The sequence below is a fragment of the Sceloporus undulatus genome, chromosome 6 (genome assembly GCF_019175285.1).
Source record: "Sceloporus undulatus isolate JIND9_A2432 ecotype Alabama chromosome 6, SceUnd_v1.1, whole genome shotgun sequence".
NCBI classification, from domain to species: Eukaryota; Metazoa; Chordata; class Lepidosauria; order Squamata; family Phrynosomatidae; genus Sceloporus; species Sceloporus undulatus.
Genome location: NC_056527.1, coordinates 105,666,881 through 105,692,517, shown reverse-complemented (window position 1 = coordinate 105,692,517; position 25,637 = coordinate 105,666,881). Strand labels below are relative to the sequence as shown.

The 25,637-nt window shown below is 42.1% G+C and overlaps 2 protein-coding genes across 2 annotated transcripts; both read left to right on the top strand.

Annotated features, from left to right (window-relative positions):
- The first annotated feature begins 4,931 nt into the window (after window positions 1–4,931).
- On the top strand, window positions 4,932–16,982 carry LILRA1 (leukocyte immunoglobulin like receptor A1). Its single transcript, XM_042473783.1, has 6 exons — window positions 4,932–5,040; window positions 7,657–7,944; window positions 8,966–9,153; window positions 11,780–11,822; window positions 15,346–15,636; window positions 16,684–16,982. The coding sequence occupies exons 1-6, from the start codon at window positions 4,932–4,934 to the stop codon at window positions 16,980–16,982; spliced, it is 1,218 nt and encodes a 405-aa protein (XP_042329717.1).
- Window positions 16,983–17,969: 987 nt separating this feature from the next.
- On the top strand, window positions 17,970–25,219 carry LOC121933792 (immunoglobulin superfamily member 1-like). Its single transcript, XM_042473782.1, has 6 exons — window positions 17,970–18,083; window positions 18,783–19,073; window positions 19,872–20,165; window positions 22,374–22,664; window positions 24,583–24,690; window positions 25,215–25,219. The coding sequence occupies exons 2-6, from the start codon at window positions 18,824–18,826 to the stop codon at window positions 25,217–25,219; spliced, it is 948 nt and encodes a 315-aa protein (XP_042329716.1). The 5' UTR covers window positions 17,970–18,083; window positions 18,783–18,823.
- The last annotated feature ends 418 nt before the right edge of the window (window positions 25,220–25,637 follow it).

Sequence of the window (25,637 nt, the reverse complement as noted above, 5' to 3'; positions counted from 1 at the left end):
GGTATGTTCAACACTCAAACCACTATGCCACACAAATGTACACAAACCCTAATATGAGTTCAACACTGATTTAAATGTTTAGTAGAAAACCAAAGTTCGGCAAGAAGAAACAGTATGACAAATGACAGGATGTCAGACAGGACAGAGTCATTACAATAACAAGAAGCTGGCAAAACCCCTAGATACCCTTCTCCTTTCAGTTACACCCCTGTTTTGATCTTTCTTCTTCAGATTAGTTGTGACACCATCATAAACTGACAAGATATTTATCCTGGTATCAGCTACAGATATTTAAAACCGTGAGAGATAGACACATGCCAATGATAAACATCCACCCCATAAGATATCTCATAAGCTCAGTATATCATGATGGAGCTTGTGTTGCCGATACAGGAAGAGAGCTGCACTTCCTCCACTGCTGTGTTCTGCAGCTTTCACTCCCCAGAGAGTTCCTTCTGCCCATCATACACTGCCACAATTTGCAAGCTTGCAAGAAGCTAATATATTAATCAAAGGTGCCTGATGACTATCATCTTGTTAGTGACATGCGTGCGCATATATTCCTTTTTGGACAGGGCACAGGTGGTTATTCTCTTGCCCTTCTGCTTTTTCTCAGACTCATATCAGCTACATACATTTTTAACCATGAGAGGTAGAAGACACAGCTACTCGGGGCTCCCAGAAGAAGAAAAAGAAGGGCACATTCTATCTGTGAAGGTGTCCTTGTTCTTTCCCTTCCCCACCAAGCTTAGTCCAGCTTAGTCTAGCTGCTACTTTATGGTGTGAATCATCTCCCTCTCTATGCAACCCACAAAGGGTGGGATGCAGACCTGCATGAGCAGAGCTACACTCTGATCCAGGCAGGAGCTTATCATACAAACCCATTCTCACTGCAATTGCACTGGTAAGGAGAGCCAGATACATGCTGGTTTGGAAGCATTCTCTCTCACGCATCCTCACTATAGGGTAAAAGAGTCCTTGCACTCACTTTTGCACACTTTCACACTCCTCCTTAACCCTGCCTCCCTGTCCTATGCCCTACCCAGTGTGCCTTTCAGTTCCTCTAAAAAATGCATTTCCAGAAGTATGCTAATACAATTTTTAAAAAAGTGTTCCCCATCACCATCTATGAATGTGAGAGCTGGACAGTGAGCAAAGCTGATAGAAAATCAATGTATTGAAATGTGGTGATGGAAAAGAGTGGTGAGGATATTGTGGATGGCCAAGAAGACAAACAAATGGCTTCTAGAACAGAAGCCAGGCTGACTAAGTTGAGACTGGAGAGTGTATGACTTGCCCAAGGTTACCCAGTCAGTTTCCATGGCCGAGCAGGGATTCTGATCTGATAGCAAGCTATAATTTTGAATAAGGTCTGATCAAGGCACTTAGATTTTATAATAATATTTTTTATAATATTAAATTTGCACCTAATCATGGTGCTTCCTCATGCGCGCGCACACACACACACGGAGTATTGTATTTATTAATCTGTTTTTCTCCCTTTTTTCAGACTTTCACAGTACTTGAATTCCAAGGTTTCTCTACTTTAAAAAATAATTTTGCCCTCTTGTTGCCTGGCCATACCTTTTTGATCACACTTTGAAGTTTCATATGTAAAAGGTTGGAAGGTGTGAGCCCAATTTTGTGCTTAATCCCAACATCACTGTTTGAGGGTTGTTCTGGGGTCCCCCCCAATTGTTTTTGCTGCAACTGCACTACCAACTTTTGTGTTTGAAAAGGCAGTCTTCTTTAAAATGGCAGTTCTTCAAGATTTTTTGGGCTACAGATGCCACCTTACCCAAGAATTTTCCATTCTGGCTGGGGCTGGTAGGAGTTGCATTCTAGCTCATTGGGGGTACCATGTTGGCAAAGGCTATGATATATATAGTATGGCTCTATTTATGCAAGTACCAATGTAGGTTTTATACTGCCAAAGAGCCAAATTTTCTAACCGTTCACTGTATCTCTCACAGGAGATATTTGTGGTAGATTGAGGAGACAGTCAGAAGTCATGAATTCACACTCCTCCTGCTGTTTTTGCAAACAGAACCTTCATCTTCAGATGTAATCTGGAGCTCACAGAATGCATTGCCTTCTATCAACTGGGGCCAGAGCCATTTGAACCTGCATTTAGGGATCCTACGAGGTTGCTCAGTCCATCATGACTCCTATCCTCTCTGTTCTTCTTTTTTGGTGAGTACATGAATGCTGGTGTGATGCTGAGCCACCACCGAGTAACCATTTCTCTTAAGGTACAAAATACAGTCAGCCCTCCATATCCACAGATTTTTAAAAATCCATCCATGGCTTGAAAACATTTTTAAAAATGTATCAATTCTAAAAAGCAAACCTTGATTCTACATTTTATATAAGGGACACCATTTTACTATGCCATTGTATTTAATGGGACTTCGAGCATCCACAGATTTTGATATCCACAGGGATCCTGGAACCAAACCTCAAGAGATACCAAGGGCCCACTGGAATAGAACATCTGGCATCTGTAGTGCTTTTCGAAGGCCACACTTCTTTCCCATGTTCTCCTGATATACCAAAAACAACAACAATAACATCAAGTTTTTTGGTGCATCCAGACTAGTGGACATGGATGAACCCATTTCCTTTTAATTAATGACAATTCCCAGTGTCATCTCTTACTTCTGGAAAGGGAGGACAATTTTCCCGAATGCTTGGATCATACTGGATTCCAGAGCTAAGAGCTGTTCTTCTCTCCCCTTTGAAAAATCCTGCTGTTTAAATAAGCTTGCCTCAGCATTAGCCAACATTATGTGCTATTTATGACTTACATTTTAACTGGTTTAATTTCTTTTTAATTCAATTTTAACTTTTATATTTGTGTGTTTTTTTTAAAAACCTTATTGTTGGCTGCTTTGAGCCACAAACTGGGAAAAAGGCAGGATGATGATGATGATGATGATTATGATGATGATGATGATGATGATGATGGAGAGCCCAGAAAAAAGAAGTGGAAGGAATTTACCAGCATTTGTGTGATATGTGAAGTTTAATTTCCAACTGACAGCAAAATTTACATGCATTTAAAATATTTTAATTCTGCATTTCCTGAGACAGTTTGTCAGCTTTGGTGCTCAGAGATATCACCTGTTCCTGAAGGCATGAAACATATAGTTGTTTTTATGAAATGCCAAGGGAAGGAAAGCTGTGATTTGCATTTGCTCAGAAAGTGGTTATAACACAGTTTAGGATGGAGGTGGGTTAGCAGTCAATAGATTGAAATTATATGTATGTATGTGTGTGTGCCTTCAGGTTGTCTGTCAACCTATGGTGACCCCACGAATTTCAAAGTGTTTTCTTAGACCTAATGTCAAATTAAAACCAGTATGTGGGGGGATTAAAATGGATTGTGATCTGGTAGGGGTCTTGTTGCTTTGGTTTGATCTGTTATGACTTTTTTTCTTCTTCCTTCCAGGCTGCTCCCTTGTCCAGGGGAAGGAGAGTCAGGAAGGTAAGAATATGCTGAGGCTGAGAGTATTACATGGGTGACACTGACCCATGGAACTTTTAGGTAGGTCCTCTGCCTATTTATGACAGGCTTTGCTGTGTATTATCTTTGGCAGACACTCCAGAAGAGAGCATATTGCCCTCCAGACCTTGGAGGACTGCAATGTCCATCCTTCCTCGCCACTGATCATGTTGGTTGGAGCTGATGAGAGATTTAGTCTACAGTTATTGTCTGGAATTCACAAGTGCAGTTATGAATGCACAACCTAGAGTTATGCATCTGTTACTAATTCATATTCACAATCTCTGTGTATTCATGATCATAAAATTTCCCCCAGTTTTTCCTTAAAATGGCAGCAGCTGTTGTGAGTGATGGAGGTCTGCAGTATCTTCCTTCTGGTGCGAAGAGAAATTGTGACAGGAATCCTGCTTTGGATTGTCACACCAGAGATAGCTAGTGGGAGGAGGTGGAAATGTCAGGCTGCTGCCGCCTCATCGACAGAACAGACTTCACTCACAGAGACTGCTGACTTGTAAAGGGGGGATTGGGCCAGGAGATGATACTTAGTTGTGTACAGTGGTACCTCGGGATACGAAATACCCACGTTACGAAATTTCCGGGTTACGAAAAAAATCCATTGAAAATAATTGTTCCGGGTTACGAAGGTTATTTCGGGTTACGAAAAAATTTTTGGTGCTTTTCGGCGCTTTTTCGCACGAAATCGCGGCTTTTCCCCATTAGCGCCTATAGCATTTCGGCTTGCGAATGCTTTTCGGGTTACGAAAGCGGCGGCGGAACGAATTAATTTCGTAACCCGAGGGAGCACTGTACTTAATTTAAGTAGCATCTCCTGGCCCAATCCCCACTTTACCAGAGAAATTAGGGCCAAGGGTCTAGAGCAGGTACTTAGTTAAGTTTTTAAGTAACTGATTTAGAATCTCTGCCCCAGTTTCTCTGTTATACTCTATGGTTCTGTTAAAATAGAATCAAGGTGGAGCAAGCTTGTTCTCTGTTGCTCCAGGGACTAGGACATGGAGCAATGGATGCAAACTATAGGAAAAGAGATGCCACCTCAACATTAGGAAGAACTTCCTGACAGTAAGAAGTATTCAACAATGGAACACATTCCCCCGGAGTGTGGTAGAGTCTCCTTCTTTGGAGGATTTTAAACAGAGGCTGGATGGCCATCTGTCGGGGTGCTTTGATTGTGTGTTCCTGCATGGCAGGGAGTTGGACTGGATGGCCCTTAAGGTCTCTTCCAACTCTATGATTCTGTGAAAATGCCCAAGGTGGCTAAAAATAAAATGCAATGTATTACAGTTAGGAACAGGACTTTTAATTTTATAATAAAACTGTAATAAAATTAGATAAGATTTTTCTAAAAATATAAAAATGGTGGCTAGTAAATAGGCAGAGTGGGGGCATAATGACCTGACCGACTACACCCATGCCCCCACATCAGTATCATGCTGGTGTCACACCACCCAACCAACTGCAAGGCGGGAGGCATCATGCCGTGTCTTTGGCACAGCGTGTAGACATGCTGCACCAAAGAGGCAAAGAAAAGCTGTGGCAGTGGTGCCTATGGCTCCCTTTCCATGGTGCAAAAAGAAGCCACTTTTGTGGCTTCTTTTTGTGCCACAGACCTGCTGGGTTGGAGGCATGGAGTGCGCTTGCTGCATGTCCAACCCAATGCCACCTCTTAATGGCAGTGTGCTGAGGTTCTGAATCTGCTTTGGCCACTGAAGGCTCTTCTGCTTCAAGTTAATACTGAATATACGCCTAATGCAGAAGGAGAAGGAGGGGGGGAGCACTTTCTGAGAAGACCTTGGAACCTGTTGAGACTTTTGTAGAAGAGAGTTCTACAGGGTGCATGATCCTAACTGGCTTTGGCCACTATTTCACCTATTATGTTCTTTTTTTTTTTAGATTCCATCTTAGATTACAAGTGTTTTGTTGCCGAGAATCAAATGAACCAAAAGAAGCCAGGGTAGCTCTTGTAATCTAAGACTGAATCGAAAGAAAGAAAATGGTCTTTGGTCATTGTGGAAGTAAGAAGAGAATATCAACCTCTGCCATGATGCACATGTATATGCACACACACACACACAAAGGCATACACAGGTATATATTGGACTTATGATTATGAATGTCACTACTAGGATGCCGCCTATTGCTTACACCCATTTGTTTACAGAAGGATTTCTTTGTTATTTTGGGATCTTATCAAATGCTGGTTTTAAACCACAATTTTAGCAAGACAACAGCACCTTTGGCAGTATCTATCACACAACATCACATCTGAACCATTGCTGCTGTGTCTCTGAAGTGTTGTCAGAGGGCATCTTTTCAACAGTGGGAAAACCCCTCAATAAGCAACCAGTTGTGCTGCCACCCTATTAGTCCACACGGTGCAATAGTGGCAGTCTACAACAGTCCCAATATTGGGCAATCCCATGGTGTCGGTCTCCTCCTTTCCCTCCCCCTTGATATACCCAAGCAGTTTGTTCACACACACACACACACACACACACACACACACACACACACACACTTTCTTCACTTCTTCCTCTTCTTCTTCTTTACTAGATCTCAATTCCATAACTCCAGAAATGCAATACAAATTACAAATCTATATAAAAAAGTAAGGCACATTGGGGAGGGTATAGGGCAAGAAGGCGGGTTAAAGGGGAATGAGGAAGACAGCATGCTAGGACCACCAACCAACAGCACAAAAAGGCCCCATCCACTATTGAAGAGAGGTATGGTAATAAAAGCTCCCAAATCGGTGTGTTTTTGTTCTCTTTTAATAATGCAGTTATGGCAAGACTGAGGTGAGAGTGAAGTGCATGTGATAAAGTCACTGGACTGAATGAGCCCCAGAGACTGCATATTTCTTCCAGGTTATTTTTTAACTTGCCAATACACACCTCTCTTTGTTTTTGTTTTGTTTCCCCTCCCTACTCTCTGTTAAGCCTGGCTGCTCCTGATATATACTCATATCCTGCCCTTGGGGTGCCATTGGGAGGAGAAGTCTTCATCTACTGTGTATGTACTGAGCAGATACATGTAGATTTCTACCTCCAGAAAAAGGACCAGAATGGAACCATTTCCATGAAAAGTGGTGAAGGATTCACTGTTTTCCCCATCACTAAAGTGACACGAGAGCAGAGAGGGAGTTATACTTGTTACTATTCCAACTCAAACCAGCTCAAATCGGAAAACAGTGAACCTTTGGATTTGCTGCTAATAGGTAAGAGTAAGGGGTCAGGAGGGACGTAGAGTAGTGAAGTCCATCTTTGACTATTTCATCCATCGTGCATGAAGATGAATTAAGTCCATTGTTTTCTCTCTGCTACAGGAGAAAAATGAATGTTTTTGTGCAGTTTTTGCCTAGTATTTACATATCTGAAGTGTTTTGGGAAATAATTCTGCAGCAGAAATGCATGTCATTTTCATGGGGGAGGGGACATTATTTTATTCAAACAACAACAACACTCCACTGTTTTCAGAAATATATGTGGGATTTTGTTGGGAAAAAATCACGTTTTTGTCAAACATCACAAAACACTTCAGCCAAAATCTTGCATTATTCAATATAACTACGATGATGGAGTTCTATCATTGCAGTTACATCTGTTGATGCCACCTTTTAACAACATACCTTTTCATTTGGGCAGTACCTCCAATTGATTTAATATATCAAATCGGGACAGTTGAAGGGTATGTTGATGAGAACGGTTTCTTTCTTTCCTGGAAAAAAGCTGCAGACTAGCTGCTAATAGCTCACAAACAGGCACTGGTCCATGGACCATCACTTTGACCATAGACAATGCTCCTTTGGTGGTGTGGAAATATCATTTGTTGATGTTGTTGCTGTGTGCTTTCAAGTTGTTTCCAGCTTATGATGACCCTAAGACCATGGGGGTTTCTTGCCAAGATTTGTTCAAAAGAGATTTGCCATTGCCTTCCCCTAAGGCTGAGAGTATGCGACTTGCCCAAGGCCACCCAGTGTGTTTCCAGGCTGAGCAGGAAATCAAACCCTGGTCTCCAGAGTCACAGTTCAACACTCAAACCACTAAGCCACACTGGCTAAGTATCATTTCGGATAACTCAATGATGAGGTAAAACTACAGTCCCCTTATTCCTCACGATCTTCCTTCTCCCTACAGATCCTGAGCTGCCAAGGCCTAATATATCTCTGAGTCCACAGGGAATAGTACCAGAAAACAGCAACATTGCCATTCAGTGCCATGGCAAAGGTCCAATCCACAGATTCTATTTTCATCATCATAGAGATTGCAAGAAGCCAACATCAGTTCAGCCAGTGGGAGACACAGGCACATTCTCTATTTCTTCTATGAGCAAATATAAAAGTGGGATTTACCGTTGCAGCTATAGACCCAACTCAGACTTTTTCACTTCAGAAGAGAGCGATGAGACGGAACTGTGGCTATTAGGTGAGGGCTATTATACATTTCCCTGCTAATGAACAAGATGGGGTGGATGCATTTGCCTTCCAATTTTATCTGACCCAGAATATGTGAAGCATTTCTATAAATATTCTCATATGCATTGTTGTTGTTATTTGCTGTCAAGTCAACTTCAACTTATGGTGCCCATATGAATGAGAGACCACCAAGAGCCCTGGTCATCAACTTCTCTTCTCTGGTCTTGCAAACTAAAGGCTGTGGCTTTCTTGATTGCATCAGTCCAGCCGTAGTGTGGTCTTTCTTTTGTTCCTATTTCCTCTTGTCCACATTACAATGCATGTTGTTTTGTTGTTCTGTGACTTCAACTTTTTTCTTAAGATGAACCTACCATGGGGTTTCCTTGGCAAGTTTCCTTAGAGGGAGTTTGCCATTGCTATCTGCTGAGGCTGAGAGAGTGTGATTTGCTGAAGGCCACCCAATGGGTTTCCATGACCAAATTGGGATTTGAACCCTGGTCTCCAGAGTTCAATGCACAAACCACTACCATACAGAAAGTAAATCCCAGTTTGCAAATACTGTACAGGAAGTACAGTGCAGTCTGTGGTTCACATTTAACACCTAAGACCATTTTTTGTTCACACGCAGCCTGAAACATAATGTGAGCTAAAAATGGTCCATTATGGTCCCAAAAATCTCTGGAGAGTGGATTTCACCATTTCGGCCTATTGGGAGAGAGTAGATCTGATTTGGAAAAGCTCTGTATTTTTCACACACAAGAATCTTCACAAAATGTTCACCAACCAACCCCACTCAAAATATTGGGGGGGGGGGGGGGAATCACCTCTTTCAAATTTTCATAATCTTGCCTAACATGAGATTTTTTTTCTTCCAGGCATGTGTCTAGTGCTCGGGGCTGCAAAGATGTGTAGGACAATGTGCCATCAGTGCTAGTAGAAATGTCATAAGCCACTTGAATAGTTGAATAATATTTTCACTACGGGATAGAAAATTGTGATTCTTTTGCTGTTGTGTTTCTCCTTTTTCACAGATTCCTACTTAAGTAGACCCGACATCTTTGTGAGCCCGATGGAAGTGGCTACACTTGGAGGAAACGTTACTCTCCATTGTTCAACTAAAATGCCAGACATGATCTTCTATTTCCAAACGCCAGAAGACCATATGCCACACTATCCCAAGAAACCAGATGCATACAAGAACAAGCTCTTCATTCACAGTGTAGGCTGGGAGCAAGCTGGGAAATACAGCTGTCGTTATGGCTACATTGAATATGCTATTTAATCTCAGAACCTAGTGACCCTGTGGAATTAGTTGTGGCAGGTAAAAGGACCCATCTTGTTAATTTGTTTTTGTTTTTGTTTTTTGCTTCTGCTGTCTGTTGTATGTTTATGCCAGGAACTTGTTTGTATAGGGCAGGTGTTGGGATGAAATGTGAGCTTTTTTCTTGGCAATCTGTTTCAATCCACACTGCAGGATCAAGAGATGAGATACAGTTCTTTTGAGTAAATATATAAGCAACAAGAAACCTGAAACTGGATGAGCTAGCATTGGTGCGATACATACCACCGTAAAGCGGCGTAACAGTGCCGATTCTATGGTTAGGGACCGCGTGGCAACCGCACGGTCCTTAACCCTAGAATATACGGGCGGTGTAACAACGGCGGCGCCCCGTGTACATGGGTGCCGCCATTGTCACATAAGCACCATGCGGCATCCGCACATTGCTGCGCAGCACTTACATAATGAGTGCTCCAGTGGCGCACTTGTTACACCGCCCCTGCGACTTAAAAAGAACCCACTTTTCTCAGGTTCTTTTTTCTCTTCAGCAAAGCTGCATGGTTTAGCAGCTGCAGCTTCCTTCCAGAGGAAAAAAGGCTGCTGGCAGGCCACCCTTTTTGGCCAGTGTGTCCCAGGCCATTATTATTCTCTGTCTTCTTTTCCCATCTTGTGATGTTGTCAAGATTTTCAGCCTGCACCCTCACCCAACTGTGATGAGACTTGTGTTAGAAGGGGTTACCCTCCTTCTGAACATTGTAGTTTGGGAAAACTTCTGGATTCATCTCTGATCCTGAAAGACCAGGTTTTGGTGATGACCAGGAGTGCATTTGCACAGTTAAAGCTAGTGCTCCAACTGTTTCTGTTCCTGGAGAAGTCAGATCTGGCCATGGTGGTACATACCTTGGTAACATCTCAATTGGAATACTGTAATGCTCTCTACATGGGGCTGCCTTTGAAAAGTGTTTAGAAACTTCATCTGGCCCAAGGAGATACAGCCAGGTTGTTAACTGGAGCTGGCTACAGGAAACACACAACTCCCTTGTTGCAACAGATCCATTGGCTGCCTGTTCGTTTCCAGCTACAATTGAAGATGCTGGTTTTGACTTATAAAAGCCTATATATCGTATATATTTGACTATAAGTCGACCTCATGTATAAGTCGAGGGCAGATTTGGGGGCGAAAATTATGGATTTTGTTATGACCCATGAATAGGTTGGGGGTAAAACTTGGGGGCATATAATGGAGGATGCAAATGACAAAGCAAAGGAAAACAATGCCAACAAACTTGGCATTAAATCATGTATATATGATTTAAAGTACAGTACTTACATTGACCCGTGGATAAGTCGATTCAGGTTTTTTGGGTCAATTTTTTAACCTGAGTTTCAAGACTTATACTTGAGTATATACAGTAGCTTGCATCCGGGTTATTTGAAGGACAATATCTCCCTTTATGAGCTCACTAGAGTGTTGAAATTATTTGGAGAGGTCCTTCTCTCTGTCCTACCATCCTCTCAAGCTCATTTGACGGGAACAAGAGAGAAGGCCTTCTTGGTGGCTGCTCCTAGGCTCTGGAATTCTCTTCCTAAAGAGGACAGGGTTGTCAGGCTTTTTCAAACTGACAAGGGTTGGGCTTTAAATGCTGTGTAATTCAGATTTTAAGGTTTGTATAGCGTTTTTAACACATGTTACATTTTAATGAATAATCGTTTTAACTTTTAAACTGGCTTAATTGATTTTTTTAATTTTTATAATTATACATTTTAATGCTTTTGTGCTATTTTTAAACTGTATTGTTTTAAGTTTACTGCTTACCACTTTGAGTCCCTATATGGGGAGAAAAGCAGGTTATAAGTAAAATAATAATAATAATAATAATAATAATAATAATACCAGCTCACAGACATCAAATACGGATGAGGATAGTATGTTCCACAGGTTACAAGTGTACCCCTGGGGAATTTTTAGATCCCCATATCACATCTCCCCCAAATAGGGAGGATTTGTCTGAGATTGGTCTATGTTCACTTTTCCATGCATCATGTCAATGTCCCCTCAAACACCCCTCAAGGAAGAAACTCAGCTGAACATGGAAACCCAAAGGTTTCATTTCCTAGTTAGTTTTCAGTTTGTTCTGAGGGAATGCATCCCACCAGGAGGGCCAAATTTGCCTCCATGCCAGCCATTAATACTCTGATGTAATAATGTGATGAATTTGTGATGTATTTTGAATTCTCTGCCAGAATTCAAAATGCTTCTCCAAACTACAAATCCCAAGATTCCATAGGATGCAAATTAAAGCATTATTAAAGTGCTATAATTGTGTAATGTGAAAGAGAACAGAGTAATTGCATCCTTTTGAATTCTTGTGGAAATCATGAAAGCCAGAAACAGCTGTCACAAGATTTACATTTGATATGTTTTCCATCACCAGTGGCTCCTTCTATTGTCAATACCAACCAATACTATAACATTCTTGACATTACTATGGAGCGATTGTTGGGAAAAGGATGGAGATTGTGACAATTGCACTGTATGATTAAGCTCTCTTTCTCCTTCTTACAGACCCTAATCTGCCCAGGCCCAACATTTCCTTTATCCCTAGCAGGTATGTGATTCTGAGCGGCAACATCACCATTCAGTGCCAGGGCAGCGGCCAGATTAAGAGATTCTACCTTCACAAGCTTGGAAATCACCCTGAAACTCAGTCAGAGGAAACATTTAGTGAATCAGCAAACTTCTCCATCAAGAATGTGAAACAAAGACATGGAGGGGAATACTGCTGCAGCTACAGACCACTTTCAGGAGGTTTTAACTCCTCAGAGACCAGTGAACATGAAGAGCTATTCATAATAGGTAACAAATTCTGTTCCAAAAATCCAGTGCCAACAGGGGTGAGGATCTCACTTGAGACTTCTTTGTGCTCTCACGGTATGTGGTTTAGTTCTATAGTACAGTAGGCCTTCCATATTCGCTGGGGTTAAGGGCACAGAATCCCTGTGAAAGTGGAAAAACTGCAAATAAAAAACCACTACTTTTTTTTTTACTTGAAAGACGACTTCTCTAGGAATCGCTAGGTCCTCTAAAGCAACTCTGTGGTCAACATCCCCCAAAAGTTGACCATAGAATCATGATGGAGGACCTACAAATGCCTAGAGAAGTGTTTCCTTAGTAATCCCTAGGTCCTTCAGCACAACTCTATGATCAACTCCCAGTTGAATTTCTCTGGAGGACCTAGGGATTCATTGAGAGAACATATTAATCAAATCTGCACATAATCAAAACCACAGAAGTTAAAGCCACAAATGTGGAGGGCCGACTGTACTACATTCATAATGTTCATGCTGGACCTAAATGACATACAAGTGAAAACAAAGAACAGAAAACAACCTCTAAGTTTAATAAGAAACAAAGACCTTTCCTAGGTCTGCCATCTACCAAGAGGGCACAAAACCATCTGCTTATTGATGTCTTCTCCAGGGCACTGTGTTGGTTGCAATTTCATGGGAACACAGAAAAAGTTGAGAAAGCAATATTGGCTGTATCTTCCAAACTAACAAGAATCCCAGAGTTCTCCTTCAAAATGATCATTTCTCTAGTCCTTAAAGTTACAAGGGTATGTTTGAAAGGGTTTGAGCAATGTTGCTCGAAATCTCAGATAGATGGCAGAGTAATATTTGCAGCAAGAGGAACCTAAGATCTGCAGTGTGTGCTATGTACCTCATACTGAATAAGCAAACTTGCATTATTTTGGAGGAGGGGGGGTTGATAATTTATTCTGTAAATGTGTTTATTTTATTGTTATTGTAGAAAGAGGCATTGTGAGCCAGAATAAGATCTATGGACCACATGGACTGTAATATTTCACATCCTTGCCTTCCTGCACCCAGCATAACATGTTAAACATGGTAACCAGGTTCACGTAGTATTGCAAGAGCATCAGAATGAGTGAGCCATGGACTTCTGCTTTAGGAATTCTCATTGATCCACAGTGAAATGTGGAAGGAGAAGTGGATGGTGCCACATTCTCTGTTTCTAGCACATGCGCAATATTATACAGGCCAGTAAAGTGCAACACTTTAGTTTTCTGAATGAACCAAATGATATTAGTACAGGTGCACCATGTTAGACAGTGGAGAAATTAGGGAAGCAAAGGATATTTGCTTCCCTAATTAATACTCTTTTCTGGATGAAAAAGGGGGTATCAAAAGGTTATGTGCTCTGTCTGGGGGAATATCTGTGATGGTTTTTGGTTTGTTTGTTTTGCCCCTATGTGAAGTTAAAAAGGCAAAGGGTATGACCACACTGCAGAATTACAGCACTTTCATCTCATGTTAACTGCCATGGCTCCATGCTATGTAATGTGGGGGGGGGTGTAGTTTTATGAGGGACTTACACTGCTTTAGTCCATTTGCCTGAACTACATTGGAGCATCTCAGCAGAGAATTCTAAATATCTCACCAAAGTGCAAATCCTAGGATTCCATAAGATGAAACTATGCCAGTTAAGGTGGTATCAAAGCCACTACAATTGTGGAGTCTGGATACACCCAAAGGCTTAAAAATATTAACAGGAACAATATAAACATGTTAAATTTTATGCAAAATACTGATTTTTCACCAGGAAAAAAAGTTGTGCAGTTTTTTTAATAAAAAGTTCGGAAATGGGGGGGGGGGGGGGGGGGGGGGTCAAAAATGAATCAAGGTGTCTCTCATGCTCTCACTCACCAGGGAAGAAAGTTTTCATTCTTTTTTCATTCTCATGTGTTAGAATGAAATGAGTGAATATTTACATCCTGAGCAGAAATAATTGCATATGTAGACCTAAGACACGATAGGGAATCCTGCTTTCTTCTTAGTTTCCCAAGTATTTCTGGTCAAGCTCTGATGTGACCTTTAGAGTTATAGGCATTGAATCTGTGGGCTCCTCTAACCATGCCTTGAAATGGATCAAGTTGAATGGTGTACAGTATATAAATGCTGAGGGACAACCAGGGCTATTACAATCTCCTTCCTCATTCATATGGTAGAGGACAGCATAAGGTATTAAACACTCCTGAGCAGTGTGGGGAAATCCTTACTATTGCATTTCTTTGTACAGATCCCACCATACCCAAACCAACCATCTATCTGAGTCCCATTCAGGGCATCTTACTTGGAGGAAATGTCACAGTCTCCTGTGAGAGCCAAATCTGGGCAAAGAGCATCTTTTTCCAGAAGCCTGAAGACCAGAATTCTCGTGATTTCAAAAAGCTCAGTTCAAAAACAAACAATTTCACCATCACCAATGTAAGCTTGGAGAACAGAGGAATATACAGGTGCAGGCACATGTATGAGTCCAATCCTTTTGTAATTTCGGAGCTCGGTGACCCTGTGGAGTTGCTGATAATAGGTAAAGATACTGACTTCTCATGCACTTTGCCAACTAGATACCCCAGTGTACTGGAAAACATATGGTTCCCCCAGATGCTGTCAAGTCCTATGTCCTAATTGCCCTTGCCAGTCTGGCCTCTGATGAGATGAGATGCATGTAGTAGCAGTTTAATAATATCTGGAGACTAAAGCCAGCCCTCCCTGATTTAAACCAAGAGGTGGGCAACGTGTGACTGGGTGACTACATGCATCTCCTCAAGTTTGCTTTTGCAGCCATCCTCTAAAATGTCCTTTTTCTACCAAGAAAGAGTAAATTGTCTCTCTGGGATGCTTATAGGAGAAGCCATTCTTCTTTTAAATTGGTTGTTTTGCCTTGTTTAGGAATTTTTTTTTTCCTAAACCAGAATTGGACTTCTGGCTACATCTGATTTTGGTTTGAAGGGTGATGGGTGGGTTTGTATTTTTGGCAGTTTCTGAAGCCCTTGGAGGGTGCCAGGGACAAAAATCTGCCCACCATATTCATTGAAATTGCCCTCCCAGTCTAAACTGTGGATTTTGATGAATGCTAACTGCATTGTCTGTCATGCTTTCTTTCATGGTCTTATGGAGGGGGGGAGGGAAACAAAAGGAACAAAATTGGGATGTCACTTTCTGGTCTTCTTAATCAGCCTGGATGTGTCCTCTATTGAATTGAAGAGATCCCCCCAACAAACACCACCCTGATCTCACATAACACTTTATGCTTACTCCTTCTTACAGATCCTGATCTGCCCAGGCCCAGTATCTCACTTCACCCAGCTGGGACAGCAGATATGAAAAGCAGTGTTACCTTTCACTGTCAGTTCAAAGAACGGGCCATGACTGTCTATTTCTATAAGGTTGGAGATCAGAAGGCACATCAAGTGATACTCCTGGATGGCTATTCAGCCAAGGTCTTTCTAAACAGTGTGGACCGGAACAATGGAGGGAGTTACTGCTGCAGCTATCAACCCAAGGCAAAGTTTTCCATCTCTTCCAAGACTAGTGACCCTGTGACATTGTTTGTAATAGGTGAGAAGTCCTGATTTATTATTTATAGTGAACCCTTGGTATCCCCTGGGGTTTGGTTCCAGACACCCACCCACCCATAGATATCAAAGTCCTATTTTATATATTGTGGCATAGTAAAATGGTGTCTCCTAATTGAAATGGTAAAATCAAAGTTTGCTTTTTGAATTGTTTTAACTTTTTGGAATATTTTCAAGCCATGGATCGTTGAATCCTTGGTGCAGAATCTGTGGATACAGAGGGCTGACTGTATTTGTTTGTTTGTTTGTTTGTTGCCTTTCTCCCAATGTGGGATCCAAGATGGCTCACAAACAATTAAACATAATTAGCTAAAAGAATAACAATAAAATTTAAGCACAATCTTTTGATCACCCTATTAAATTCATAAAATCATTTTAAAAAAACCATACAAAAGTTAAAACTAGCTTTAACCCACCACCACCATCATAAGAAGGCTCCCTGCAATAAATTGCTCATTAAAAGTCTGCTTGGACAAGAAGGTCTTTGTTGGCTAGTGAAAGGAGAGCAGGGAAGAGGCCAGGCTAGTCTGTTATGGAAGGGGATTCCACATGGCAGAGCAGCCACTGAGAAGGCTCTCGCCCATGTCATCACCAAATAGACCTGTGATGGGGTGGAACTGAGAGAAAGCCTTCGGATCTTAAGACTCTGGCAAGTTCCTATGGGCAGATGCGGACTTTCAAAGATCCTTCCAAATAGTTTACCATTCTGATTGTGAACAAACAAGGGGAGTCCACTTGAGACCCCATTGAACTACAGATGTTTGCTAAAACAGATGAGTATGAACTACATTTTTATAAGTACAACACACATAACAAGATCCAGTCTGGACAGAAAAGGTGGAGAAATATAATATAACTCATTTCATCTATATTTGGTTTTACTAGTATTTCTTTCATTCTGTCAGCTGCCTTTAATCTCATTCTTGGGAAGAAGGCAGGCTATAAATAAGGTGATGGATTGACTGACTGACTGACTGACTGACAGTGTAACTTGTGGATTTACCCATTCTTAATATTTTCCATTGCACAGATCCTGACATCTCCAAACCTACCATCTTCCTAAGTCCAATTGCTGGGGTCTCTCTTGGAGAAAATGTTTATCTCCATTGTGAAATCCAAGGCTGTGCCGAGATTGTTTACTTTCATATGCCAGGACATCCAAAGCCACATCAGGTCACAATTCACAGTATGAACAAGGTCACTTTCCACATCAGCAATGTAAGCTTGGAGCAGAGAGGGGAATACAACTGCAGTCACACTCGCAAATCTGATCCTTTTTTCATCTCAAAGCACAGCAACTCTGTAGAGTTGCTGATAACAAGTAAGTGAGTGGACTCATACCTTCCAACTGTCCAGATTTGATCAGGACACTCCTGCAGTTAGGAACAACAGGCAACTACATAGGGATATCAGGGGCTAATTTCCCTTCGCTATGTCCCTCCATACTTGCCAAACCCCTATAACAAGACTCTTTCCAATCCTTTCTCAGTTTTTCAGTTTTGCAGTTTTCCTTTCAGCCCTTCTCAAAATGATGACAAAAAGTGTTGCATCACTTCTTGTTGCCATTTTGAGAGGGAATGCAGAGGAAAAGGAGATATTTGGGGATAGCATGAAGTTCTGGGATACTTGTGAGCATGGGCTGGGGGTATTTTAATATGTTTTCAAGGGGTGGAAAAAGTGCCAGGAAACACACATTTTTAATGGGGTTTGGGCAGAGTGACCAGACATCCTCCTTTTCCAGGTCATGTCCTACATTTCAACGTATAGTCCAGGAGGAATTTCAATATGTCCTCCATTTTGAGCATGACTAAGAAGCATGAAGTTATATTTATATTAGTGTATTTAACTTTCATTTTGTAATGTCAAACATTTTTCTTGAATGGCTTACATTTTGTGGTGTCTTGTCCTCCTTTATAGTTAGAACATCTGGTCACCTTGGATTCGGGGGCAGGAGGGAGGCTTAGAGGCCAGGCAAGTGGGATCCAGATGTCACACATATCATTTTTATGTTGTAATCTGCCTTGGGAAAATCATTGTCTTGAGAAGTAGTGAAGAAATGGGTAAGATAGAGTACAATAGTCCATGGAGTGTGGACAGACTTTATGATACTCTATGACTGAACTATTTTTTCCCTACTTATAGATCCTTCTCTACCCAGGCCTAGTATCTCTCTGAGCATTAGTGGGATTGCAGCTCTTGGAAGCAACATCACCATTCAGTGTCATGCAAATGGTCTGATCAAGAGGTTCTTTCTTCACAAACCTGGAGATTCCATGGAACCAGAAATCAAAGAGCCGAATGGGAAAATGGCCATTTTCTCCATCATCAAGCTGCAGAAGGAACATGCAGGAAACTACTGCTGCAGTTATCAAGCTCAATCTGAATTTTCAGTCTCAAATAAGAGCGACAACATTTTACTGTGGATATTAGGTGAGGATTCCTGATTGTTCAAACTGAGCAGAAGGGGGTCATCAGCTTTTAGGTAATCCCAGCATTCCATTTTCAAACAATTACCTCTCACTGCTCTGTTGGGATGCACTGGCATGTTTTTTATATATATATATCCCTTTACAGGTATCATTTGACATGCCCAAAGTGATATGATGCCACTTCTGGGTGCCATTGTGGCTTAACATTCCAGATTTTGTGATGCAGAAGAGCAGGTGCCAACCACAATCACTGACTGATCCCTGAGCATTTGTTGTTCTGCAAAATTAAATAGCAAATAGAGGTGTGTGTGTGTGTGTGTGTGTGTGTGTGTGTGTGTGTGTGAGAGAGAGAGAGAGAGAGAGAGAGAGAGAGAGAGAGAAACTTTTGTTCCAGCTGGAATCCCTTCCCTCTCTTTGTGTCAAGTTGGCCTAAGTAACACACTCAGTAAATTTGTGATCTTGCAATGGTTCTTGCCATTTCCCTGGGTTTTTGAGTTCCAGTAAGATTTGAGATCTCGCAGGGAACTGGAAATCTTGTGAGGGGTCCTCATTAAGCTGGCCTAGAAACTGTTCTGTACTACTGTTTGGAAAACCTGGCAACTTTATTTGTGAGAAAAAGAATTTGATATTATCTTCTGCATAATGTTTCCCAGCAATATAGATGAGAATTTTCAGTGTTTGGTCTTTGCTTTTTCCATAGATCCCAGGACATCTATACCTACCATTTCCCCAAGTCCCATTATGGTTGTATCTCTTGGACATAATGTCACTATTCATTGTGAAAACCAAACCTCAGCTGAGACCTTCTACCTCCTGAAGGCTGGAGACCAGAAGTCTGAACAGATGAAAGAGATTAGTCAGAATAATTCTAGCTTCACCATCAGGAATGTCACCTTAGAACACACAGGAAAATATACCTGCCGTTATAGCAACAAATTAGATTGTTTCTTCACCTCAAAGTCTAGTGTTCCCATGGAACTTCTGCTAACAGGTAGATACTTGGGATTTGCACACATTCCCCCCCCCCCATCTTATACTTCTGTTTTAAGCTTGCATTGCAAATCAATTTTTGTCTGGAGACCTTACATGTCAATATAGTATTGACACAGCACTGAGAACATACACTAGCAGCAAGGCTGTCGCAAGATATAATTTGCTCTGTGAAGCTAAGGTGGTGTCTCCCGTTCCATGTGCAGAAGCCAACTAGAATGATCACTGAATCTTGCTTCAGTGCTACCACTGGCATCGTCTCCCCCAGCACATTATAAGAACAATAAACCAATTCTGTAGTACAGAACAGCTGCATTCAAACTTGTCCTCCAATTCACCTGGTAGTTCTCCTTTCTCCCTGTCCCACTGCATCCTCCTGCAACAGTTATCTCTAACAGCTGTCTCCCTGGACCAACCCTGGCCAGTAAACTGTATGTGCTAAAGTACTGGCCAAAATTTTAGATCAAACTGTGCAAGCCTAATGATCTGCCCTTGCAGCCTAAAACTCACTCGCTGTCTTCCGAACGCAGCCAGCTTTGTTACAAAGCAGAGAAAATAGCCTGGTGTGCTTTGAAATCTACCTAATATGGGTGCCTGGCTTGAATCTACCCTGAAGCAAACAGCTACTGTGTGCTTGCTTCTTGGCCCTTAGCATCCTTCTCCAACACACAATGTTCCAGCAGTGCTGCCACAGCGGTTTACTGGCTGCATTTCTCTGTATGTGCCTTCATCTGGGGAAAGAGAAGTGCAGTCACACTCCCTTGACTGCTAGGTAAAACCATCTTTCATGTTCTTGCAGACCCTGAACTATCCAGGCCAGGTATCTCCTTGAATTCTAGCATAGTTTCTCGTTTGAGGAGCAGTGTCAGCATTCAATGCTGGGTCAAAAAAGGTCAGAGTGGCATTTTCTATCTTCATAATGCTGAAGATAAAACGAAATTACAATCTGTGAAGTCACAAGAGAACATGGCAAAATTCATTTTCAAGAACATACGTCGGGAGGACAGTGGGAACTACAGCTGCAGCTACAGACCTACACCAGGGTTTCTCATCTCTCCAGCCAGCAACAGTAATGCAACACTGCTAATATTAGGTGAGTATGCTAATGCAGCATTTGGCCTAAATACCCTAAAGGCACCAGAGCCAATCTGATCTTGCAAGCTAAGTAGGGTCAGCCCTGCTTAGTACTTGGATGGGAGACTGCCAATGAAAACCAGGTGCTGTAGGCTGTATTTCAGGGGAAGGGACTGCTAAATTACCTCTGAGTATTCCTTGCTTAAGAAAACCCTAGAACATTAATGGGTTCACTGTAAGTCACTAATTTAGCCTGGAGAAGAGATGTTTAAGAGGTGATATGATAGTCCTGTTTAAACATTTGAAGGGATGTCATATTGAGGAGGGAGCAAGCTTTTTTTCTGCTGCTCCAGAGACTAGAACATGAAACAATAGATGCAAACTGCTGGAAAAGAGATTCCACCTCAACATTAGGAGGAACTTCCTGACAGTAAGGGCTGTTCAACAGTGGAACAAACTCCCTTGGAGTGTAGTGGAGTCTCCTTCTTTGGAAGTCTTTAAACAGAGGCTGGATGGCCATCTGTCAAGGAGGCTTTGATTTAGATTTCCTGCATGGCAGGGGGTTGGGCTGAATGGCCCTTGTGGTCTCTTCCAACCCTATGATTCTATGGCGGGTTACAGACCGCCAAAATGCGGCGGTCTGCTGCCGCCGCCGCTTGCAGCATCCAGGAGCCGCAGCGGCCAAACCTCACAACTCCCAGACGCTGCAAAGGAAGGAGCGTGGAAATCGCACTCCTTCCTGGGCCCCGGAAAAGACGCTGCGAGGCGTTAGTTGCGCACTCGTGACGTCACTTCCGGGGTGCAACGTGCGGACACACAGTGTCCGCTACATCAATATGGTGGCAGCCGTGTGGAATGGCCACCATCATTTGTCACGGACTCTGTCCATGATAGGGTTAGGGGTGTCTGGAAGAGACGCCCCTTTTTCAAAATGGGACATCCTAAGGACGTCCCTTATGGTGGTCTGTAACCCTCCTAGGATTCTAAGTGATGAAGGCACATACACATATTAATGCAGAACCTTTCATCCTGAATAACAATATGGAGATCCAGTTTAGTATGCTGTTCCACCCTCCATTCCTCCCCCCCCCCAGCTACTCTGAATGGAATATAAAAGATAAAAGAAGAATGTCTTAGACCTCAGGCAACAAAAGGTGTTGAGAGCCAGTGTGGTACACTGTTTGACTAAAATCAGGAGAATAAAATCGGTGGGACCCAGTTCTCTTAAGGGCTTGGGCCTCTGTGGGCCTGGATAATTAAAGAACTGTGTTTTTATTGAAGTATGGCCTCATTGGCAGTATATTTTGAACTGCTTTGGAAACCAGTTTAAAAGGGGGTGGTTGCTCCTGTTTCCCCCTGAATTTCGGGGAAGGGGGCACAGGGCAAATCCCCTTTAACCCAGTTCTTATGAAACTGAGGCATTTGCCAAGTCTTTTCAAAAGAACTGGGTTATTTTAGGGAAGCGCCAATGAGAATGCGCTGCTATCCCATTTGGGGCACCCAGGAGGGAAGGGCAATGGGCAGAGTTTGGGCAGAGGGGCAGAACATACCCATCCCACAGGTCTTGACAAACCACCATGGTTTTTCCTGTTTCGGCACTCCGTGGACAAAGATTCACTTTGTGAATTCAAATTTCCCGCACTGTCAAGTGGTCCATTTAAATCACCATGCAGCTATTTTCCACTTCTGCCGGTAAATTGGTTCTCTTTCCCCTGTTGGCCAGAGGTCAGGGAAGTGGGGGAGAGGTTCCTTGGGGCTCTTGATGCAGCATGAGTTTTTGTTTTTTTTAAACAACTTTGACAGTTTCTGTGCACCATTACATTTGTGTGGCTTCACAGGGGCAGGGGTTTGTGGATGCCATGGGGGGATTCTTCCCTGGCATGCATGGATTCATGGGTGCCATGGGCAATTCTATCTTGGCATGCATGGATTCATAGGTGGCATGGGAGGATTCTACTGTGGCATGCATGGATTCATGGGTGCCATGGGGGGAATCTTTTGGCATGGGATTCTCCCATGTTGGGAGAAAGGCAGCATATTAATTCATCAATTAATTATGTATCAAGGATAAAATTTGAAGTTTTTTTTCTTTATAAACATGATTCTTTCTAACTAGATTATGGTACAAGGAGAAACAGTTCTTCTAATGCAGATCGCTGTCCTGTGACTGGATATGGAGGGCCTCTTTGGATTTAGGTTTTTCACTTCCTATTCCTTCCATGCTCAGATCCGGACTTACCAAGTCCTACCATCTCCATCAGTCCTATTGGATTGGTTGCTCTTGGACAAGAAATCAAGATCCAGTGCGAAACTAAGAATGGACCCATGATGTTCTATCTCTATGAGGCTGGAGATCCAACAGCAAAGTGGACTATGAAGTCTGATTTTGACATGGGTGAATTCTCCATCAGCAACCTCAGTTCTCAGCACCGGGGGATGTATCACTGTATTTATGCCCGTGTAGACAAGCCTTTTCTCTTCTCAGGAGCCAGTGAACCACTGGAGCTTCAAGTTTCAGGTGAGATATATTACAACTCAGTGTTTTTGTGTTCTCTGTACATTATCACATGGTTTTATTTAGGAGGTCTTTGAAACTCCCTTTATCATACCCATCAGAGAAACATCAATGAATTAAACCAAAATTATCAAACTGAAAAAAAGACATGCAAGAGATGGGTAACTTTGGGGATATTGGAAGACTGAGAGTTAAGAAGGAGGTATATTTACCAGTCTAGAAGAGAAAGGTCCACTGGAGACTCAGGAGATTATCACACGGGGGACGGGATGTCCTTGTCCATCATTATCCTGTTCTTATCATGCAATTGTGATAAGATTTTGAGATGACATCATGCTTACCCTGTCCTTTTCCAGACCCTGAAGTAGCATGGCCCAATCAGTTTGTATTAACAGAAACTCACATTAATACAATGATGGGTATCACTGATGGGAGAATGACGAGATAAACACGGATGCGATAAGGATGGAGCAATCTCTGCTGCCCCATGTGATAATTTCTTCAGAAAGCATCAGAGAGTGAAAGCTGAAGACTCAGACAGCACCTAAGGGTACACTGGGAAAAGTGGATGATAACTGAGATTTGAGGGGGATTTATACTTGTCCTTGGGACATGTGCTGTTTCCCCAAGAGGTGTGACAAAAGCTTTAATGTTCTTCCCAAGGAATGGACAAACTAGTCTTGAAAACATAAGGATTTTTAGCAGGAAGGTGTTAATGTACTGATGTGATCTGAATCAGACAGTCAGAGGAAATGTAAGGACTTCAAAGAGAAAAAACATGGTATGGTCTCTATAAGTATGACTAATGTCTTCCTTTGCTCCTGTAGAAATACATAACAGGCAGGTAGGAGGAATATGCTATGTTTAGCATAATCCATGGTGCTTGTCCTTTGTTCTTACCGAGGCTGGGCATGCAAAAAGTCAAGTGACCCTGACACTGGTGTCTTTTAACTTCCTTGGATCATTGTGATCCCCTAAAACATGTATCAGTTCATCAGTCCATATTATATTCCAGAGATATCTCACCAGATGAACCAACATGTTCCTCATCTGTTCCTTGCTCTTGGGCTCATAAATGTTTGAAGAACTCCTCTGGCCATTTATCATCATATGCTTTTTTCCTGCTCCCCTGCTTTCCCATGTCAGCTCCTGACAAGAATGACACCCTTTCCCTTTAACAGAACCAGTTATGTCTGGCTTTTTCCAGGGCTTCCAGCCTGGGAACTGAGCTCTAAGTACTATTGTGAGCCCCAGCTAGAATATATCTATTGAATCAATGGCAACATGCTAAATCAACGCTTATGTAAGTTCTACTGAGTCAGTGCTTTTCCTCTAGTTAGGACTAACAAAAGGTTTCAGGCCATGAAGTCACCCTTATTCAAAGAAAAAGGCTCAGAGATGGGCAACTGTGTGGCACCTTGGGCACTAGCTCCCCCATTTCCTCTCTTTAAAGATGGGATATGGCAAATCAATACTGGACTGATGCAGTGGCGATTCACTTCCTTTTGCTAATGCCAACTACCTAGATTACTCGCAAATGGGTTTTGTGAGAGTTAGCAACCTTTGCGTGCCTATACTCACTAACTGCTTATTAGCATACAGCCATTATCTTCCCGTATCACTCCAAACTACAGCCATTGCCTTCTTTCTTCTTTCTTCTCTGTTACACAAGGTTGATTATGTATACATTTTGTAAAAAACAAAAACAAACCCTACTGTTATAAGTTTTACAAAAAAGATCAAGTTGTTTCTTTTGTCAGCTAATACCCAGCTGGTGGGTGTGTGGGCATGTGACTGGTTGTTGTTCAGCTTCTGCCTTGCCAGTTCTGCTCAAGAGATCCACTACTCTGCTTTAAAGGTCTCTCACATTTCCTAACAGTTTTTACTTTGCACAAAAACTGATTTCCTGATTTCTTTCTAGGGATGCAAGAGAGCTATGATTATACCCAGGCCAATATTGCCCGCTTCATCATAGGAAGTCTGATCCTTCTTGTCCTCACGTATATTATCTTTGTGGAATGCAACATAGGTGAGTTGGCCCTCTTTTTTCCTTGCTTTCTGTCCCTTTAAGTTAAAAAACAAAACAGTAGAGAAACTGGGGATTGTTATAGATCTATTATTGCTCCAGATCACAGATTCTACATGAGAAAGATACCCTCTAGCTTAAACGATCTCATGGAATGGCTAGGACTTGGAAGAACCTTTCTCCAAATCTCTGGGGGACTTAACTGGTCAGAGCACAGCACTAGGCTACATGGAGCAAATGTCTGAAACTGTATATGGTTTTTCTCAAACTCAAACAGCTAGTGTGACATAGTGGCTTGAGTGCTTGGCTAGGACACTGGGAAACCAGGGATTAAATCCCTGCTTAGCTGTGGTCTGGGTGAACTTGGGCAATCACATTCTCTCAGCCTCAGACCATGACCAACCCCCTATGAACAAATCCTGGGAAGAAAACCCCATGATAGGTTCATTTTAGGTTTGCTAGAAGACAGAAAGGCTTCAAGGCACACAACTAAAACCATGTGAGAATCCACTTTCTATGCCTTCTAGACTAAGCCTTAAAAATACTGAGAAGAGTTTAGGAAGCAATTCATAATACAGTACATTCCAATGAAAGAAGCGAAGAACCCTGCTAGGTATTCCTACTAGGTATTGGAGACATTTATTATCCCCAACTTCCTGTAGTATTTTCAACCCTCTCAGTGCTGAGAAATCCCTCCTAGCACTCAGGGCCAACTCCATCTGCTCTATAGCAGCCAGCACTGTGTATACATTTCTGTACAGGTTATCTACTTCTGTTTCTGTGGTCCAGTTAATGGAAGTCTTAATTTAAAACTCCAGCTTCAATTTATGCTAGCTTAGTGCTCTTCAGATATTTCACATCTCTCTCCCTCTTTTCCTATGTGTGCATATGACTGTTTGTATACCTTCTAATCACCTGTTGATTTATGATGACCCCATGAATTTCATAAG

Excerpts from the sequence above, each read along its gene's own strand:
- LOC121933792 (XM_042473782.1), top strand. The coding sequence starts at position 18,824 with ATGGTTGTATCTCTTGGACATAATGTCACTATTCATTGTGAAAACCAA. Across the intron at positions 19,074-19,871 it reads CATGGAACTTCTGCTAACAG|ACCCTGAACTATCCAGGCCA; the intron begins GTAGATACTTGG and ends ATGTTCTTGCAG. Across the intron at positions 20,166-22,373 it reads TGCAACACTGCTAATATTAG|ATCCGGACTTACCAAGTCCT; the intron begins GTGAGTATGCTA and ends TTCCATGCTCAG.
- LILRA1 (XM_042473783.1), top strand. The coding sequence starts at position 4,932 with ATGCCCCCACATCAGTATCATGCTGGTGTCACACCACCCAACCAACTG. Across the intron at positions 7,945-8,965 it reads GACGGAACTGTGGCTATTAG|ATTCCTACTTAAGTAGACCC; the intron begins GTGAGGGCTATT and ends CCTTTTTCACAG. Across the intron at positions 15,637-16,683 it reads TGTGACATTGTTTGTAATAG|ATCCTGACATCTCCAAACCT; the intron begins GTGAGAAGTCCT and ends TCCATTGCACAG.